This window comes from Capra hircus, chromosome 4 (genome assembly GCF_001704415.2).
Source record: "Capra hircus breed San Clemente chromosome 4, ASM170441v1, whole genome shotgun sequence".
NCBI classification, from domain to species: domain Eukaryota; kingdom Metazoa; phylum Chordata; class Mammalia; order Artiodactyla; family Bovidae; genus Capra; species Capra hircus.
In genome coordinates, this window is record NC_030811.1 from 72,109,692 (window position 1) to 72,131,659 (window position 21,968).

The 21,968-nt window shown below is 38.9% G+C and overlaps 1 protein-coding gene across 1 annotated transcript in view; it reads right to left on the reverse strand.

Moving 5' to 3' along the window:
• Positions 1-19,781, reverse strand: part of PRKAR2B (protein kinase cAMP-dependent type II regulatory subunit beta) — a 110,134-nt gene extending 90,353 nt beyond the window's left edge. Inside the window, exon 1 of the mRNA XM_018047230.1 lies at positions 19,240-19,781. Coding sequence (XP_017902719.1) covers positions 19,240-19,543 — 304 coding nt within the window. The 5' untranslated portion in view covers positions 19,544-19,781. The remainder of the gene's footprint in view (positions 1-19,239) is intronic.

Consider the following 21,968-nt stretch of genomic DNA (forward strand, 5'->3'; position numbering starts at 1 on the left):
CGAAGCATGGCTGGAGTAGGGCAGAATGAGATGAAATACAGACGTTCAGCTTTTTTTAAATGCCACCTTTAAGGACCACTAAAGAGATGCACAGTCTCATTCTTTCTATTCACAAAGCAAACTCCTCAAAATATAACTGATATTCTAAAATACCGACGTAATAGAATATAACTATTACTTTAGGGGAAAAAACACTCTTGGTTTACTTTTGCTTATGAATGAATTTGATTCTCCACTTTTTAATTCATGAGGACTTTACCAAAAATACCCTCTTAGGACCAGAAGAAAAATTCAGCTTCAGCTACAAGAGTCTTAAGGTAGTTAAGCTTATAAAGCCACATAAAGAGTTGATGTAATAACAATGTCCAGAAAGAGGCTCCCAATACTTTAAGGATTTTGAAACGTGGACTCCGAAATAAAATTGGAGATGGGAAAGGCCATTTCCAAAACTACATCAATGCAATCTCTGCTTCTGCATATGCTAAAACTGTCTCTTCTAAACCTGCAAGATCAAATATGTGTAAAGGGCAGATTTACAGAGACTAATGTTTTGTTCCTAATATTTTTTTTGTTAAGAGTGAACAATCCAGACTAGACCACTAAGAATACTACAAAAACCAAAAGCTAGGAGAGTTCAAATCCTCACACATCCCTGAAGGCACAATAAAATCAGACCCAGAAAAGAGTAGTTAAGAAAAATATAAGGGCTCTGAAATGAAGACAAAACCATCAGGAAATGTGATTAAGGTTGGCCTAATCACAAAAGTACAGAAAACACCACCTTGTCTTCACAGAATGATGTTCCTGCTATTCTAGGCTCAGCTTAAATGCCTCCTAAAAAAAGGAGGACATTCTCTGAATACTCAGTTTAACCCCGCGCAGGTCCTCTCAAATGCCAGCACTATCTAAAGATACTTTTCGTTGCTGTTGTTCAGTAGCTCAGTAGTGTCCAACTCTGCGCCCCCATGGACTACGGCATGCCAGGCTTCTCTGTCCTTCCTTATCTCCTGGAGTTTGTTCAAACTCATGTCCTCTGATTTGGTGATGCCATCCAATCATCTTGTGTATTATGTTTACTGTGTGATTCCTCCCGTGTTACCGAGAGGGCAGCATCCTTCCTTGTCTGTTTCACTACTATATACCCAGCACCTAGAACTCTGCTTAATACATATTTACCTCAACAAATACTGAATGAACAGTGCTATTGAAAACTTAATATAATAAGGTTATTTCCTGATACTTAAAGATTATTTGGACAAATGTAAGTGATAATTTATACACACATTAAATTTATGAAACTCATAAAATACTGTACTGGCTGGAACATAAAATCAACTTTAAAACCGTAGAGTTACACTGGGCTTTGACTTTTTGTACAAGCAGTAAAATGCAATCCCATTTATGACCCATAATTAGAAAAATTCAACCCAGCTGCTAGTTTCCAACAAAAATAATGAAAAATTTCACAAGTTAATCAGTGCAGACAGCAAAGGCACTTTTCAATTAAAATGTGGGAAAGAGGCTTTTAAGAACATCCATGTTTCGAAGTTTTATTTTTAATCAAGGTGAAAATGACATACAGTGAAGTGCACAATTCACCGAGTTCTGACAAATGTATACAGCTATGTAACCAACATTCCAATCAATATACAAAACATTTCCAACACCCTGGAAAGTTTCCCCAACTCCTTAGTCAATTCCTACCATCCCTTAGGAAACTACTAATAGTATTTCAAATAGTAGTTTAGAACCATATCTAACCATAGCTTAGTTTTGCCTGTCTCTGAATTTCATACAAATCTGAGATTTATTCTCACTGCTGAGAAGATCAATAGTTTGTTCTTTTTTTATTGCTGAGTAGTATTTCATTGTGTGAATGCCCTACAATTTGTCTATCCATTCTCCTGTTGATGATTTTTTCCAATCTGGGCCATTCTGAATAAAACTTCTATAAATATTTTTATACAAATCTTTTTGTGAACATATGCATTTCTCATGTGGATACCTAGAAGGAGCTTCCCTGGTAGCTCAGCTGGTAAAACAGCTGCCTGCAATGCAGGAAACCCTAGTTCGATTCCTGGGTCAGGAAGATACCCTGAAGAAAGCACAGGCTTCCCCCTCCAGTATTCACGGGCTTCCCTGGTGTCTCAGGTGGTAAAGAATCTGCCTGGAATGTGGAAGACAGGGGTTTGATCCCTGGGTTGGGAAGATCCCCTGGAGGAGGAAATGATAACCCACTCCAGTATTCTTGCCTGGAGAATCCCCATGGACAGAGGTGCCTGGCAGGCTATGGTCCATAGGGCTTGCCAAGAGTCGGACACAACTGAGTAAGCAAGTACAGCACCTAGCGTGGGACTGCTGGGTCACAGGTAAACGAATATTTAACCTTATAAAAAATCTGCTGATTTCTCGTTTCTACCACTTCATCCTCTCATGTAATAAACAAGAATTTCAGTTACCTTATATCTTTGCTAACGTAAGACATGTCTTCTATTTTAGCTATTCTTGTGTGTTTAGTGGAATCTCATTGTGATTTTAATGTTAATTTCCTTAATAACGAAAGATACTGAGCACTCTCCCATGGGTTTACTGGCCATTCTCATGTCTTCTTTATTAAACTGTTTAAGTCTTTTGCTCAGTTTGATTAGAGCCTTTTTATTATTGAGATTTAACAGCTCCTTATACATATTCCAATAAAATAAATTAGAATATGTAAGGGAAAAAAAACATAATTATAAGAGCAACAAAAAATAACAGGTAACTTAGAAATAAGGTTAAGAAAAGACAAGAAAACCCTTTATGAAGAAAATTACAGAACACTGAAGAAATGAAAGGAAAACTGAATAAATGGAGATAGGCAATGTTCATGGACAGGAAGATTCAATATCATTTAAAGAAACTTATCCTAAAAGTTCTGTGGAATAATAAAAGCCCATGGGTAGTTAAACAATTCTGAAGAAAAATAAGGTAAAAATTACTTCAGTTCAGTTCAGTCGCTCTGTCGTGTCTGACTCTTTGCAACCCCACAGACTGCAGCACTCCAGGCCTCCCTGTCCATCACCAACTCCGGGAGTTTACTCAGATTCATGTCCATTGAGTTGGTGATGCCATCCAACCATCTCGTCCTCTGTTGTCCCCTTCTCCTCTCGCCTTCAATCTTTCACAGCATCAGAGTCTTTTCAAATGAGTCAGTTCTTCGCATCAGGTGGCCAAAGTATTGGAGTTTCAGCTTCAGCATCAGTCCTTCCAATGAATATTCAGGACTAATTTCCTTTAGGATGGACTGGTTGGATCTTCTTATAGTCCAAGGGACTCTCAAGAGTCTTCTCCAACACCACAGTTCAAAAGCATCAATTCTTCGGCGCTCGGCTTTCTTTACAGTCCAACTTTCACATCCACATCACAACTTTCCATACTACTGGAAAAACCATAGCCTTGACTAGATGGATCTTTGTTGGCAAAGCAATGTCTCTGCTTCTTAATATGCTGTCTAGGTTGGTCATTGGAGAAGGCAATGGCAGCCCACTCCAGTACTCTTGCCTGGAAAATCCCATGGATGGAGGAGCCTGGTGGGCTGCAGTCCATGGCGTCGCTATGAGTCAGACATGATTGAGCGATTTCATTTTCACTTTTCACTTTCATGCATTGGAGAAGGAAATGGCAAACCACTCCAGTGTCCTTCCCTGGAGAATCCCAGGGACGGCAGAGCCTGGTGGGCTGCCGTCTATGGGGTCACACAGAGTCGGACACGACTGAAGTGACTTAGCAGCAGCAGCAGCAGCAAGTTGGTCATAACTTTTCTTTCAAGGAGTAAGCGTCTTTTAATTTTATGGCTGCAGTCACCATCTGCAATGATTTTGGAGCCCAAATAAAGAAAGTAAAAATTACTTACCCTACCACATATCAGGACCATATAAACTCACATTAAGATAAAAATATTAAAATGAAGGAATGGACAAATGAATAGACGAGAATAGCCTTTAAGTACATTCACATAAAAATGAGAAACTGATGTTTAAAAGTCAGTGAGGGAAAAAGTAAAAAAACGATGCATATTTTTAAAAAATGAAATTAGATTCTCATCTCTCACCATGCACAAAAATAAATTATAGATAGATTAAAACCTTAAGTGTGAAACTCAAGACTTCTTCATTTTTACAAGAAAATGAAGAGATTATCTTTTTAATGTGGGGCAGAGATGGATTTCTTAAGCCACAAAAAAGTGTAAGTATAAAGGAAATGATTAATGTTAGCCTATAATAAAATCAAGAAATTATGTTCTTGAGTGAAAAGGCATGAACATGAGTGAAAAGAGTGAAACAAGTGAAGGAAATTAAGAGGTAAACTTCCATTTACAAAACAAGTGAGTCATGGGGATGGAATATACAGCAAGGAGACTATAATCAATAATAATGTATTGATAATATCTTTGTACGATGACAAATGTTAACTAGACTTAATGTAGTAATCAATCTGCAACGTATAGAAATATCAAATCTCTCTGTTATGCATCAGGAACTAACAGAGTGTTTGCTGTAGGTCAATTATTCTTCAACAAACAAACAAATAAACAAACTCAGAGAGAGATCAGATTTATGGTTACCAGAGGCAGAGGCTGAGAGGAGGAGCAATTGGATGAAGACAGTCAAATGGCTTAAACTTCCAGTTAGAGGATGAGTAAGTATTAGGGACGTAATGCACAATAAGATCTATATAATTAACACTACTCTATGTTATATATGAACGTTGTTAAGAGAGTGAATCCTAAGAGTTCTTATCATAAGGAAAAAAATATTTTTTCTTTCATTTTACATCTATATGAGATGATGGATGTTCACTAAACCTAGTGTGGTAATCATTTTATGATATACAGAAATCAAACCATTATGCTGGACACCTTAAACTTACACAGTGCTGTAGGTTGATTATATCTCAATAACACTAGAGGACCAAACAAAGAAAACTCTGTTCAAACTATGCTACTGTAAATAAAATGAAGAGACAAGCCCAAGACTGGGAGAAGAGATTTTTTAATGCATGTTACCAACAAAGAATTAGTAACCAGAAGATAAATGGATGGATGGAAGGGGAAAGAAAAGGAACACCCTTACAAATCAGTAAGAACAACACAGTCAGATAGGAAAAATGGCAATAAAAAATTATTTTTCACAGAAGATGAACTACAAATATGATCAGTGAACATAAAAAAGATGTTCAAGATCAACAGCAATCAAGGAAAAGCAAATTCAATTCACGAGATCGCAAGGTAACATCCATCCTATTGGCAAAGCTGCTTAAAATCTGACAACATCAAATGGTAGCTTGAATGTGCACAACTAGAAATTCTCACACTACTGCTGAGGGTGAAAACTGGATAACAGCTTTGCAGAGCATATAAGGCAAACTGAGGTACAGTAAAAGCTGTGTGTTCCCTCCAGCCAGCCTTTCTACACTTAGATATATAACCTGGAGCAGCAATCCTCGAACTTCAGTCTCCAAACCTCTTTACATTCTTAAAAATTATTTGTTTATATGAGTGATAGTCATGAATATATATTGTAAAATAAATTAAAATTGTTTTAAAATTATTTCACTTAAAAATGAACAGTATGACAACTACGTATTATTATACATAACATATTCTTTTTTTGCATTTATTTATTTATTTTTTTTCTTTACAATACTGTACTGGTTTTGCCATACACTGACATGAATCCACCACAGGTGTACATGAGTTCCCAACCCTGAACCCCCTCCCACCACCCTCTCCATATCATCTCTCTGGGTCATCCCAGTGAAATAACATATTCTTATGGAAAATAACTACATCCTCCAAAACAAAAAAAATTAATAAAAAGAATGGCTATTTTACATTTTTTACAAATCTGGCATAATAGAAGACAGTTGGGTTCTCACATCTACTTCTGCATTCAATCTGCTGCAATAGCATACATTATGTACCCTCTGGAAAATTCCATTATATACTTATCAGAAAATGAGGGGGAGGGCAAAGAACTTATTATATATTATTATTATTGTTATTTTCAATCCATAGACTCCCTGAAAAGGTCAAGGAGTAGGAGAGGAATGGTCCTCCAGGGGTCCCCACACTTTAAAAAACTCGAGTACATTTGCATAATACACATACATGCACACAGACATCACACTCATCACATCACTGTAATAACAAATAATTAGAAACAAGCAAAATATTTCTCAAAGAACGGATAAACTGTCTATTTACATAAGGGTATACTAACAGTTTAAAAGCAGTAAACAAGGGCTACATGAATCAATGTAATATCTCAAACACTGTTCTCAAAAACAAGCTGAAGGATGATAATTTACATAAATGAAACTTTTATAAGTGGTACAATTATACAAACTTGGAATATATGCAAAATAGCCTTACTCCTAATCTATAAATAGATGCCTTTGTAGTAACAGTACAGAAACAAAAATAGGAAATAAAGACAAGAAATTCATCATAGTGGTGGTTACCTATGGAGAAGGAAGTTAAGAGAATGGGTAAGAGAGGGACACACAAGGACTCCTACTGTATGTATGATTATTTTCTTAAAAGAAAAAAAACCCGTGAAGGGTTAAAATATTAGAATCTGTTAGAGCCAGGGGATGGTTTATATGAGTATTCATTTTTGTATATTGGAAACACCTCATAATTTAAAAAAAGAGAAAGAAAGAGAGAACAAGAGAGAGAGAAAAAATTTCTCCTCTACTTGGTTTTGGAGATAAAAATCTCTCGGTACATAAAAATCTGTCAATACTCTCAGTCCAACCAGATTAGTCTACACTGCGTTTGTTTTTTTTTTTACTTTGTTACCTTTGACATATAAAAACAATATATGTAAGGCATGCAACTTGATATTTTGGCATAGTATATACTCTACAAAAAAATCACAATGAAGCTAAATAATTTAATTATCACCTCTATATAGTCACCATTCTGTATGTGTGAAGATTTCAATTAAGATCAATTTTCTCAGCCAATTTCAAGCATCCAGTACAGTATTGGTAACTGTCACCCTGCTATATACTTAGATTCCCAGAACTTATTCATTTTGCATAACTGAAGCTTTGTACTCTTTCAATGCTAAATGTGCTCCTAAAATATATTTTACAAAATATCCTTTTACAAATGAGTTTTTCTTAAAATTTGAACACTAAAATATCTTTTGAATTCTTTTTAAGGAATTATTAGGAATCAAAGATCCTAATATTGCTTAGTTGGTAAACTGTTGTTAATGACAGTCAAATAAGATATTAAAGACCTGTGAAAAACTCCATGTAAAAACAAAGATCCAAAAGAACTGTCTTTTTCTTTCTAAAAATCTACTAAGATAGTAATTTGTAGTGGAGCAAGTATAGAATGATGGGTTTTCAGAATAAAATCATTTTAACATAAAACTTAGGTACAAAAGTTTGTCCCACCATAAGCTTTCTTTCATAAATATTATGACATAAGGAAATGGCAACAAGCTGTCAATTTAATGCAACCAATTTTTCCAATTTATATTTCAGGCACACATTCATGTTTTTACTATAAGCATCTGCCTCACTTAAATAAAGTACCTACTATCAATACCCCTACCTACTCTTTCCCAAGTTGTTTTAAAATGACTTACTAAAACTTGAATAAAACCATAAACTGGGAGATTTTACACACACAAATTTATTTATTCTACCAGTTAAATACTGATTGTCAAGGAAGGAGATGGTGTGAAAACAAAGCAAAGCTTTATCCCATTGCTTTTTTTTCCCCTTCTTTTTTTTAAAAGTCAGACTATTTACCTTGCATTTTAAATAGAATCAAAGGAGGACTTGAGATTTAAAAGAGCAAGGGTTTTTTTAAAGTTTGAAACACTTAGCTGAAAGATCTAAAAACTTTAGTTTTATACTTTTCATTAATAACTTTTTATTTAAGTACTATTACTATACTGACTTGAAAGTAATCTCCAGTGTCTTACATTCTCAATCAACTTTCATTTTTTTAAATTTATTTTTAATTGAAGGATAACTGCTTTACAATGTTGTGTTGGTTTCTGCTGTACAAAAATGTGAATCAGCCATAAGTGTATATATATCCCCTCCCTCTTGAGCCTCCCTTCCACACCCTCATCCTACCCACCTAGGTCATCACAGGGCACCAGGGTGAGCTCCCTGTGTTCAAACTTCATTTTTATGAACTATAATGTTCTGACTTCTAAAACCTGCCTTTCCTTCCTTCCTTCCTTTTCTTATTTTTTAACAAACCCATATATAAGGCTAGTATATGTCAGACACTGTTAACTCATTTAACCCTCTGAGGTAAGTAGTGTCATAATTCCCATTTCACAGATCAGGAAACTGAGGCATAGATGGTAAAGTAACTTGCTCAAGGTTCCAAAAGTTATAAATGGCAGAATCAAGATTCAAACCCAGAGCTTATGCCAAAGCAAGGGCATATTTTTTAAAAGTTTTCACTGTTCCTGATTTTTCAGCATTACTTTAACATTTTTCAGCACTAAAAGCAATCTGTTTTCCATAAACTACCAGGCTTAAGAAGTATAAGGCAGAGGAAAGGGGATCTACTGACCATGTTTATTAAATGAGCGGAGGGGAAAAGTGGAAGGAATAATAATTGAGGGAGATGACTGTAACACATTCAATTTAGGGCAAAATTACTTGAGTTGCTTGAAGAATATGCAAGCAGAGGTGGCTGGTAAGCAGGTAGACACATTGAATCTTAAGGAGAGGGGAGGTCTGTGCTGGAACTACAGTTAAAACTGGAGGGCTCCAAAGAGCAAGTCAGCCCTAGGGAGTGAGCAGGATTCTCGTAATAAAGGTAAGAAGGCAGTGTCTTTCAAGGTGGTTAGGAATGAGGCAAGATGGAGAGGAAAAAGGACAAAGCAGGTTCAGGGCAACAGATGCATTTGAGATGTAACACAGGGCTCACAGACGCAGAAGGAGAGATCCGAACATCTACTCAGTGAGAATATGCAATTCTCAGCTGCAAGACAAGCCTGTATGCTTGTGTCCTTTGCATTTTGCAGAATGATCAAATATTCAGGCCAAAATATAATGCCGCCTTATTTTGTTTAATATAATGAAGTCTGAACCTACGAAACTGAAGACTAGCAAAGGCTTTTACATTTCATGAAAACACTTGAAAATGTTTAAAATATAAAGGATTATCAAGAGGGTCTTTTTAATATTCACATGCCCAAGAAGGTTTCGATCACTTCAGAAATATACGTTTACAGACATTTACTATTATTAGACATTCAGTATTCAACTTGAGGTTGATTACAATGTATTTGGCCACCTAATGTGAGCAAAGCGAGACGCACACAGGGGAGTCTAGAGGGAGGGAGCTTATTACTGCACATCCCTGCCTGCCTGTGCCGGGCGCATCTGACAGCCACCGAGCTTTCTTTCTGCCATTTTGACATCTTTCATGTCAACCAGAGAATTTTGTACGGATCTTTTGGAAGGGTGAAATGAAGCTAACCTTTGGAGAAAAACTGGGATTTGGCAGAAAGCTAAAGAAAGAAGACTGGGTACCTAGGACCAAGAGAATAATTCAGGCAAGAATATTTGAATACATCAATTTTGAACCACACTATATGCCTCTACAGTGTTTTATCTACTACTCAAGGGCTGCTTACAAATGAATAGCCTTTCTTTCATGTCTTTTTTCACTTAAAATATATTTAATAGGTAATACAAGTATATGATTAGCTTTTTATCAAGTTACAAAAAGGGGGACAGTGAAGAGTCTCCCTTCTTAACAACTGTCCTCTCCAGAGACTGCTTTCCTGAGATACCCTGTGCACGCGTGCATGCTAAGTAGCTTCAGTCGTGTCCGACTCTTTGTGACCCTATGGACTGTAGCCTGCCAGGCTCTTCTGTCCACGGGATTCTCCAGGCAAGAACACTGCAGTGGGTTGCCACAGGCTCCTCCAGGACATCGTCCTGACCCAGGGATCACACCCATGTCTCTTGCATCTCCTGCAGGGGCAAACAGGTTCTTTACCACTATACCCTATGTAACTGCATTTCTTTCAAACTATTTTAAACTCTTTTCTCCTTACGGTGTTGCCTGGTCCTAATCTTTTAAAATATTTTAAACTTTAGATTTTCTTCTAATTCAGATAGCATTTCCATGACTTAGTGATTCTTAACTAAACACCTATAACATGGTATGATTCTGTTTGTCACATCCCCAAAATGTGTACCAAGAACCTTGGTACTCTATAATCTAAATGGAGTTCAAGGTACAGAGGGGAATACAAATTTAAAAGAAAAAGCCTGGATCTTATCCGTCACGTAGTATGATTTTATTTCCTCCTTATAAGATAGAATTTTCCTCTTTATTCTGCCAAACTTCGGTTGAGTTAAACAATTAGCTTACCTAATGAGTGTCTATTTAAAAAGACAAACACAAACACACTAGGACCCTGTAATTCAGGAGCTTAAAAGAGGAAGCCAAAGTTTATTACAGCCAGCTCATATATTAATAGAGTATCAGTTTAGTCGAATTGTTAGGATTGTGGTCTCCAAAATGGGGTCATGTACCACAAGACAGAGTATAAGGCAGTCTTTAAGGGTGTAGGAAAAAATTAGAACTTGTTTACAATGACTTCTTCTCCCTTTCAAAATTTATATTGTAGAATCCTTTCTCATGGGACTCCCCTGATAGCTCAGTGGTAAAGAATCTGCCTGCAATGCAGAAGACACAGGTTCGATCCCTGGGCTCAGAAGATCCCCTGGGGAAGGGAACGGCAACCTACTCCAGTTATCCTGCCTGGGAAATCCCATGGACAAAGAAGCCTGGTGGGCTAAAGTCCACGGGGTTGCAAAAGAGTCAACAACAACAACACTTTCTCATATACTGGTACCTGCACAATATTTATGAAGACATACTTGGGATATGTATACTTATTATGTTCCCTCATTTGCAAAACTGCTATTTTGCAAATGAGGGTACATAATCAAAAAAATTTGATAATTAAACAGCTCAGTATACGAGGTGTTCATTTCTAAAAATAAATAGTTTATTGATTTTCGAAAGTACAGCAAGTACTCGGGCTTCCCTGATGGTCCAGTGGTTAGGACTTCGTTCTTTCACTGCTGAACACCCAGGTTTGATCCCTGGTTGAGGGACTAAGATCTCACAAGCTGCAGAGCATAGCAAAATAAAATAAAACAAAGCTCATGTAAGAAAAGTATACCAAGTGCTAATTTGGATAGAACAGAGAGAAAAAGCAAATTGTAAAAGGGACAGATCAATGCTGAGCTAGACTAAATTTTAGAGGGAAAAGTAGGTGGCTTAATTTTTGATACGTGGTTCTTTTCAGCCATGTTATTGCTGTAAGAGTTACTAACACTGAAGTGTGTGGTCAAGCAGATGGGCTTGAACTTAAGACTGCCAGGTTCAAATCCTGACTCTACCACTCACTCTGGGAAGGGCTGAATGAAGTGTATAATAGTCTTATTCAGGGCCTGGCAGTTAAGTAGCCAAAAATGTTAACAATGACTAAATAAAAAGAATATCATTTAACAGACATTAGCTTTCTACAGCAACTGAAACGAAACAGCTGAGTCATGTTTTAATTAAGAACCTTTTGGAAAGATGCTTTTTGAGTCTAACATACTTAAACAAATGGAAGTTTCTCCTTCTTTTTTATCCAAAAAAGAAAAAAAAAATATTCCCCTCAGTAAAACTCCCATGAACTATTCTATCTTGGAACAGCTAATGTAAATTAAACAGTGTCAGTCCCCAGCCAAACGGATACCGGAATCACTGTATACAGTATATCTTTTTGGCTTCACTTTTATGTGGAACATGTGTTTATATTTTGACCTTTTGTCTTTTTTTTTTTTTAATACAGAACATTTTTAAACAGCAGCAACTGGAATGATTTTTTTTTTTTTAGCTTCCAAACATACTAAGCTACACATGGCAAAGCCTATTGCTGAAACATTTATAAATGTTACACCAACTGTGTTTATATTTCTGATTTTTTTAGATTGTTGTTTTCATGTAAGCCATGACCTGAAAATTTGAGCTCAAATTCTTTCCACAAAATAATTACATAATGGAACAGTCTGAGTCATTTCGAATTTCCGAAACACAAAAACTTGCTCCCATAAAATAAAGATAATAATCAGTATCACAGTGAAGTTTTCGTACGAGGTTTTGTAACCATGACCATCTCAATCACAGCTAAGTAGTAAGGATAAGGCTGGAAGGACAATAAGAACAGGACCAAGAACACGATGACAACCACTCATCCAACTCAGAAAAGTCACTGCACTCTTTTTTCTTTTCCATTGCCTCTTCTTAAGCAACTGATACAAAAATAAACTCTAATATTAAATTTCACGGCAATGAAAAAATCAAAGAGAAAAAAAATTGGTGACTCTGAAGGGAAAAGTACAAAAGCACTTCTTGTTAGCCTGGCCTTTTAGACCTTATCTATCACCCTGATGGAAGACAGGAAGGATTTATAGTCGGTAAGCTAATATCAAAAGGCACACAAAATGTAAAGTGATAATTCTACGAACAAAGAGACCAAAACGGACTAAATCTGGGCAAGGAACATCTCCGGCTCTCAGCGGCTCCATCTGTTACATGTTATAGACAACATATTCTATCTATGAGACAGTCTGTGACAAAAGGATTGTCTCTTAAGGAGTCTAGAGATAGTAAACTTAAAAGAATAATTACTTCTTTTTTCTTAAGAAAAAAAAAGGAGTTGGTTCTCAATAAATATGTCTGCAGTGAGTGAATAAGCAGAGGATCCTACCTTTCAACTTTACATGTTCTTTCTCCTCACGGGCTGTTCCAGGTCTCAGCTCTGTTACTCTGTGACTCTGAACACTGCTAAGGCAGACCCCAAGGTCAGTCAACTCAAACACCTTCGCTGAATCCCTTACCTCAAATATTCCATCAACCACTACTTCCACCATAGGCTTTCTCTATTCCTACTACTCTCATTAAGATCTCTTTTTTTAAGGGATCACAAATAAATTCCTCCTTGACAATTTCAAAGATCTTTTGTTAGTATCCATATGGTTGAAAAAGATACACAATTTTTTTTTTTCTTTTGACACAGCTATGGACATAACTTTGACAGCTAGAAATGTACTGGAATCCAGGGAATGAGATTTGCAACAATGAATAACCATTAAATATTTACTCTGTCCCACCCAGATACAATACATCACTTTATGTACAAACTCAAATGGAAAGCTTACATGCCTTCAAATGGAAAGCTTGTAACAGTCTTAAGTTAAATAACAGCTACAGTTTGATCTTTTAAGACAGGCAGGTAAACATATGAAAGCATCCAATGCTACAGTTTTTGTTGAGATGCTTTGATTCTATGCCACTGCTTACGAAAAGATATCAGTTTCTCAAAGAACCCTTCACAAGTTGCAACAGATTTTACTCCTCTTCCTCCTCTCTCTTTTCCCATCCCTCCCCTCCCCCTCCCTCCCTTTTCCCAAGTTTAAAGTAACAGATGAATAAAAGTTTGAGAAAGGACACCCAAAGTCCTTTGATTTCCCAATTTCAATCCCTAAAGGAATCCATTTAATGCTACTATTAAAATGAATAATGTTCTTAACTGTTCTTTGAAAAATCATAATTGCCATCTCTAATGCAAAATATTTTTTTTTAATCTTCTCTAATGTTGTTTTAAGCCCCTAACTAAAATAATGGCTTTAATATTTTAGCCATTGTCATGAATGATGTAATCCATTTCAGGAGGAGGATTTAAAACTACTATATAAATTTCCAATAGTCAAAGACCAGAAAAGTCTCATTAACTACAAAATCCTGAAGTGCTTGCTTAGCTACAAATTATGAGTTGAAAGGATGTGGGTTTTATTACTATGCAACATAACTTCACATTAAATCCTAAGAGAAACTGCCCAGCAAGCTCATTTCCTATTTCATCTGTGTAAAAAGTGCAAACATTAGATTCATCTCCACCAAACACAATGAAAGCTTCATTGTGAAGAAAATACTTCTGGAAGACCTCTTGTAAATAAGGTTATTTGTTTAACAGGTAACTGATGCTTGTTGGGTGCAGTATCCTAAGGGCCTTGCAAATATTACTCCATTTATCCTCATTAAAACTTCACAAAGCAAGTACTATTATTATGCCATGTCAACATGCTGAGCACAGCATTTCATACATTAAAAAAAAAAAAAAAGACACTGTCTAAGTTGCAAGTTAACCCTCCAAAATCAACTTCATGAATGCTTTTCAAACTGATTAAATGGATTTAAGAGGTTGATTATATACTAAAAAATATTTAACTTTCAGTCCATTGCACAAGTACCATCACTAAAATAAATTTCTTTCTTTAGCTGTATGCTGATGGCTACATGCAGTAGGAGACTAAGGACTGGCTGCTTTGTCGCCCAACAGTCTCCAGGAGCCCTCCACAGAGCAAGTTCTTAAAAAAGGGCTCACACAAATGAGCCTAAAAAACCAACGAAAGCAACTCTCCTTTAAAGCTCTAATTCCTCTCTACAATTTCCTACTGTCAGTTAGGCCATGAATGTCAACGTCTTTTTACTTCCAGTATGAACAAGGTTAAGAGCTTTTTCACAGCAGATTCTTAGCAAGTCAATCTATTACCCTCACTGCTTTGTCATCTCATTTTTCAGGAAGACCACACACGTCATTCCAGACAGATGAATTTCTGACTTTTATTCTTCAAGTTACAATGAAGCTTAGCTCTTCCCATTCTGTATTTAATAGAGATGAAGAACATTTGTTCTTAATCCTCTTAAGAAAAAATTTCAGACACATGCATGCTATTCTCAGCTCTTTCAACCATTCCCTCTCATGCTATGTACCTTTGTTCCCTTAATCTCTCACCGTAAGCTCCAACTTTCCAATATTTTGCATAATTTTCCAGATCTCTGGTAAACTCTACACAATCCCCTTAAATTGTAAAAATGTAAAGGTAGATAAAGTTCTCCTAAAAGACTTGACATAAATCAGAGTTAAGAGGATTAAGCCACAGATTTTACATGCTAAATTTCTATTTATATACCTTTGACATCCAAGCTTATAAGCCATGGTTCTATAGTTTTGCCTTGTAAATTAACCTGACCTTGATATCTTTGCTTTCGATAATTTAGTATATTAGTTCTTCCATATTTTACATTAGTCTATTTTTCTTCCAGTTTGATTCCTCTTCATGGGTCCATGTGTAATTTGTTTCCAACTACTTGTCAATTTTGGAGATGGAAATGGTAACCCACTCCAGCATTCCTGTTGCGATAATTCCATGGACAGAGGAGCCTGGCGGGCTACAGTCCATGGGGTCGCAAAGAGCTGGACATGACTGAGCAGCACTTGTCATTTACTTCATTTTGTAATTTGAGTTATTTCACTTAAGAAATAATTGAGCAACACAAGATCTCCCAATGATGCCTGTATTAATTGCCACAGATTTCACTCCAAATTGGTACTGATCCAACTCTTTGGCTTATTGCAACCCTCCTAATAATTCCAAGCCTGGGGACATGGCCCTTGCAGAAGTGACAGGTCAAGTTTCATTTCTGTAGGACGGGGAGGAGGGAGGCAGTCTCAATTATAGCTTTTTTCAGGACTTTAAGAGTTCCCAGAAAGGGGATCACAATATGCCACTATCATTCTAACACCTAAAGGTTGCCCTTTTAACAAGAATTGACACCAAGCTGGAAGTAAACATCAGAAGTGATAAACTTAGAAGAGAATAGGAGGGGAACAAGAAAGCAATCAGCAGAGGAAGAATCCTTTGGAAAGGGAAGAGAGAAGTAAAGACTACCTTCACCCATCAGACTTTTGGCCAAGGTCCCAAATACTGGTTCACTTGCTTGATTCAAGCACACTATGAGTTCAAGGTCACACATACTTGATCTCTCTGGGGGAGTCAATGGCAACCAGTTTCAGGGTCAAAAACGTGCCTTTTTGAACAACCCCTCACAAATACAATCACTTGTCCTAAGGGATTCGTGAGAGTAAGTATGAATTAATCAATGCAAATTCATCACCATTACTGAAAAAAAAAAAAAAAAAAGGCAGGAACACTTGACCTCTGATTCAGCCAGCTGGACAAATTTCATTAAGGGGGAGACCTCTGATGATCTTAGGTCAGACAGATGTGAGTAAGAAACCAGGCTCTACTCCTCACTAGTCCTGTGTGTGACCTTGGACAAATTTATTTTTCTAAACCTTAAAGACAAAACATATTAAGGGCCTCAAGCAGAGTTTGACATAAAAGGGATGCTCAAGGGATGCCAGGCCCACCCCCTTCCCAGAGATAAAAGCCGGGACTTAAGAGCACAGGCATGGTGCCAGGCCCACCGCTCTTACAACCTCTGCAGCCTACCAGCTGTGAAACACTGAACAACTGTTAGTCTCATCTTTCTTATAAAGCTGGGATAATGAATCCAGGCATTTAGATAGTGTTTAGCACACAATCTCAATAAATAGCAGCTATTTTTTAACTGTTAATAAGAGAAAGTGATATTATAATCATCATTATTATCATTATCTGTTGACTAATCTTTCTCAAAGTAGGATCAGGTAACAGTAGATATCATCTGTTAAAAAAAGATCCCAAGTCCACCCCAACCTATTCAAAAAAGCTCCAAAAGGGTAGTACCATGTAATAACCATTTCAGAATCAAACTTTCTTGAGAGGTATATTAAAATTTAAGAATGACTTATCCTTTTCATCTTGTGCTATGTTTCAATAAATTAAGACTTGCCTTCTAATATTTTCCCCATTCTTTAGTACTTTTCTTATTCTTTACTATGTCATGAGGATTACCCAGTATCAGGTGTATTTTTATATTTCAGTACTTTTTTAGACTTGGGCATTAAACTGATAGGCTCATTCCCGTTGTTTCCCTCCCTCTCCCCAAGAGTATTATTTTGACTTTTTCCTCCTTTGACTGAGGGTTGACAGACTATGGCCTTGGTCTGTGGCCAGTTTTGTACAGAGGGAATACATGTTTAAAGGACCGTTAAAAAAAAAAAAAAAAAAAAAGAGGAATATGCGATGAAGACCATATGTTGCTCACAAAGCCTGAAATATTTACTCTCTGACCCTTTACAAAAACGTTTGCCAACCCCTCAGGAGTCTAGAATTCTCTTTAAATTGGGGGTCTCAACACAAATTACTTTTAAAAAATTGAGAAATGATTAGAATAGAAACTACTCTAAATGTATATTTTTCACTGCACCTAGAAAAGGGAAGCACCATTGCCAAAGTTTCTGTTATACACAGACACATATGTGTGCATTGGATAATGACCAAACTGGTTGCAGTCATAAAAGTCTTGGAGGGTGTGGAGGGGTAGGAATGGGGAATAAATTGGGCAATTGGTTAACCAGTATATAGTAAAACTGACACTGAGTAATTTTTACAACAAAAATGCTTTGGAGACTATAAAACCATAGTAAATGATCCCTACTACTCAGAAGGTAATGGCTTCTTTCTTCATTGCTAAATGGAAATGAAATCTGTTCTGTGTACAATCTACATTGTTTTAAAGAGAAAACAAAATCATAAATGCAAAGTACTTCAAAACAGTACACAAGCAAAATATTTTAGTTATACTAACAATATATTGCACTGAACAAATGTAGGCTCTTTACCAAGTCCTTAGTCTTTGGTTTTCTCCAATCTGGAAAACTAGTCCTTTTTGTTTTCTTTGTGTGTGTCCATGTGCATGTGGATGTACTCGTGTGTGGATGTGTGTCTCAAGCATTAAAGAGGTATTAGATTTCTCTACCCTTTGTGTCATTCATCAGTGGCTTCTCCTGCCCATCTACTTAAAATGTGCACTCTTTCCTTCTCATGCCATTTCTAATAAGAAAAGCATTAGATTAAGTTTTTGTGCAAAATGAAGACTATGATTATCCTACCCCTGGAAACATTACAAAGTCCAAAATAAAAATTTTTAAAGTAGCAATCTTCCATTTTATCTTCAGAGAGCATTAATTTCCAGGGCTTTCTGTGACTGCTTCAGATAAGCTAAAAACACCTTAATTTTATAACACATTTCAACAATTTTGCAAAGAAAAGAAACACCTTCCTAGAAAAGGTACACAAGGAAATGACACTTTAAAATATGAAATGTACTGTGGACACACAAACCACGAGTAGTGTAAATAAATAAAAGCTGGTGTGATGCAGAATGCACGTTTGTCTTGTACCACAAAGAAAAAGCACTTGCACATTTGCACACCCGGGTATTTTAGCTTGGGATGCCACAAAGATGGGATTTAGGCATGCTGTGTAAATGTAGGAGGCTGTTAATGTGTAAGCGTGTCTGCATGTGTCAGGGAAAGAGGGTTATAAGCGGGAGGGGTGGGACCTGCCAGGAGCAGCTACTGGAGAAAACCCCCTTTTCTTTCCCATTCATTCTTTCTAGCTTCAGTGTCTGGCACAGTCCTTACAATTACTCACTGCTTTTCATTCTAAAGACAACCAACAAGCTTTCAGAACGTCCTACAGTGTTTTTCCCACAGTGTTTTTTTTTTTTTAAGACATCAAATCATCCAAAATTTGTTTTAAATCAAACCCGTTTCCTCATTCCAAAGACCCCACGGGTTGCAGGCTAAACAGGATCCTTTGTTGTGTGTCCCAAAAGAATACAACACGCTATCGGTAAACTGGAAAATAATAGATGACTCTCGTTTCCAAGAATGCCAAAGCTATCACCATAAATTCTATTCTGCCCCGTGAGTCCAATTTCACGCTCCTTTTAGTGAATCTGCCGTCCTAACAAGAGTGAAGTCAATGCGATTGACCACCCCTCCACCTTTTCGTTTTGGACAGTCCACTAATACACACAAGGGCTGAAAGAGGATGCCAAATGGGCCAGCTTCATTTATGCAACCCCAGTGAAAGTTGTTTCTCAGATGCCCTCTCCAATCCTGCCGGCCTCTGCCTCCGAGCCCAGGAAGAGAGGAGGGCGAGTGGGCAGAGAAGCCTCACCTCTCGCCTCCCCACCTCCACAGGAGGGAACGCGGGGGAGGGCACGACGAGAGCGCGGAGGAAGAAAGTGGGCGAGTGGAAGAGACAGAAATGGATGCTGAGGGGGTGGGCGCAAGGGGAAGGTAGGGAAGGCAGGGAGAGGTGGGTGAGTGTAGCTCTGGGATCTAAGGACCGAGGGGGAGCGGCGGGGGTGGGGGCGCGCGCGGGGAATCCGGTCCTCACCGTTGAATGCCCCTGCATCCGCGGCCTCTTCCTCCTCCTCGCCGTTCTCCGAATCGCTGTGCCTGGGCTCCTCGGCGAAGTTGACCCCCTTGCTGGGGGTGCCGCCCCCGCTGGCGGCGCCCGCGTCCCCCCAGGTCCTGCCTTCATGGCCGAAGCGCGCGGCGCCTTTGCGCTCGTTCTCCTCCTGCAGGCGCGTGAAGTGCTGCAGCGCGAACTCCAGCAGGTCCGCGGGCTGGTGCCTCAGGACCTCCACGGTGAAGCCCTGCAGCAGCTCCGTCAGTCCCGCCGGGATCTCGATGCTCATCCTGCCTCCCCTGCCGGCGGGCGCCCGGGCGCCGCCCTCGCCCCCTCGCTGAACCGGCCTCGGGCCCAGCGGCGGCCAAGCGAGCGCAGACGGACGCTGGCGGGGCTACCGGCTGCGAGCGCGGCGCACTGGGCCCCGGCAGCCAGGCTGGCCCGGCCCGCGGCTCCCGGCGCGCGGCTGTTCCGTGCGGCGGCGGCGGCTGAGCAAGCTCGGCCCGGGGAGGGCTGGCTGCATCTCCGGCTCCTCCCGCTCCTGCCGCGGCCGCTCCTCTCCCCCGCCCGGGCCGCCCCGCCCCCGCCCCACCGCTGCACGCGGGAGGGGGCTCTGGCGCGCCCCCACGTGACCCACGGAAACCATGGCAACCCTGCCGGCGGGCGCCGAGCACCCGCCGCTTGCACAGCTGAGGGGCTGAAGACGCAACGCAGGCCGGCGCCACCAGGCTGGCGGGGCTCTCTCCTAGGGGGCGCGGCCCGGGCGGGTCCACCCACCCCCCAACTCGGCACTCCCAGGGTCTCCCTCGGGCCCAGGCTAGTCCACCTGTCCGCAAGCCCCAGAGAGGACGGGCCACTCGGCCAAATTCCCACGCCTCTTTCACCACCCCGAGTCCAAGCAGAACTGCTGCCACGCAATTTGCCCTGAAACTTGGGCCTCCACCTTGTTAGCGTCATTTTCTTTTCCTCCAGGAATCTAGTTGTAGTAATACGTGCGCGTGCGGGTGATGTCTTTTGTTTAAAGGCGGGTAGTACTGGTTCTTTTGGACAAAGAAATAATGCCCCATCTTTGTGACACCTTTCTTTTTCTTTCGCCATGTGTTCTACAGCCTTTCTCCACTCAACCTGTTTTATTGTTTTGGTTCTCTGATAGTACCCCATTGTCCACTTGGTGCAGTTACTACTTGTTGAGACAAATGCACGATGTATTGTGAGGCCCTTAGAAGTTAGTCGATGGCCTTCAAACAGGATAGTGCAGCAATTTGAATAAAATGTCAATGTCAGGACAGACGGCCCTCAAGCAAAAGAACCTTTGCCTGATTAAATTGTTATTGTTTATTTTAAAACATTCCCTTATGCTTTGAGTGGTTTTGAATTATATCTCCAAAAATAGGAATACGTAGTTCAATATAAAGAGAAATAGAATCCAAGATGTGTGCTTTTCAAGAAGTCCTTGACTTTGAAACAAGGCTTATTCTGTTTACAGTTGCGAATTAGAAAATGTCTTTTGCCAATTAAATGGTGTTTAAAAACATCTCATTTTTCATCATGACCATCATTGTACAATAAAATATCTCAAGAGCAAGCTCAGTTAAGTTATTGTGATTTCTGTCTACACACAAAAAACGGTAAATACATGGTTCAGAAACCTCAAAGACTAGAAATCAAGATATAACAAACTAGTCCCTTTAATAAAAATACATTTGGCAAATAACCCATTTTATTTGCATTTCTTAATCTCATAATTTTATTTTTAAATATAGTACGGTACTTCCGATGATGAGGGTCAAGAATTTTAAGAAGCACGCTTTTATAAAACCTCACTGCATGGTCCACAGTATTAGTCAAACTTTAACCATATAAATATTACACAGACAATATAAGCATTATCATCTTTATAGACCCAGTAATTTAAGACAAGTTTGCATCATCTATCTACATTTATGATTTCTGTTTTAGGATTAACAAAAAAATGGTAAATACAGTAACTTAAGGCAGAAGTTCATTTCTCTGTAATGTAAATGTCAGCGGTTCAGGGCTCACATGGTGGTTCTAGGATCATTAGGCAACCCAGCCTCCTTCCAGCTTGTTGCTCTGTAATCCTCAATTTGTTGTCCAAATTGCTGCTCTACCTCCAGTCTATTCATCCATATTTCAGTCAAGAGGAAAGTAAAAAAGAGAAGGGAACTTCTCCTCTCATCACACACACGTCCCCCATCTAAGAATACTTCCAGGAAGTTAAACACACCAATTCCTCTTATATCGTCTTGTCCAGAACTTGGTCACTGGCCATACCTGTAGTGTGACCAACTGCGTGTTCCAAACGTGACTGCAGAAATCTCACCTGTTCCATGGGCTCTTCAGCAGTGTGCCTTACCATACCCCATCAAGAGCTGAAGCCTTAATTCCCCTCCTCTTGAATCTGTGTGGGCTCATGACTGCTCTGATAGAAGTCATGCCAGAATGACAGAAGAAGCCAGCCCTGTGATGCCCCATCCCATATCTTTGAGCATAATAAAAACTCTGTTTTCAACCTCTACATTTTAAGGTGATTTATTACACAACAACAGTAACTCAGATACATGACTACAAGGAAAGCTTGGGAATGGAAATTCTATTTTGAGCAGTTGTGTGCCAAGCAAATATTTGGAGATGAAGTAGAGCAAATTCTGGGAGCAATAATTAGTGTCTGCCACAATGCTCAACACCCAGGA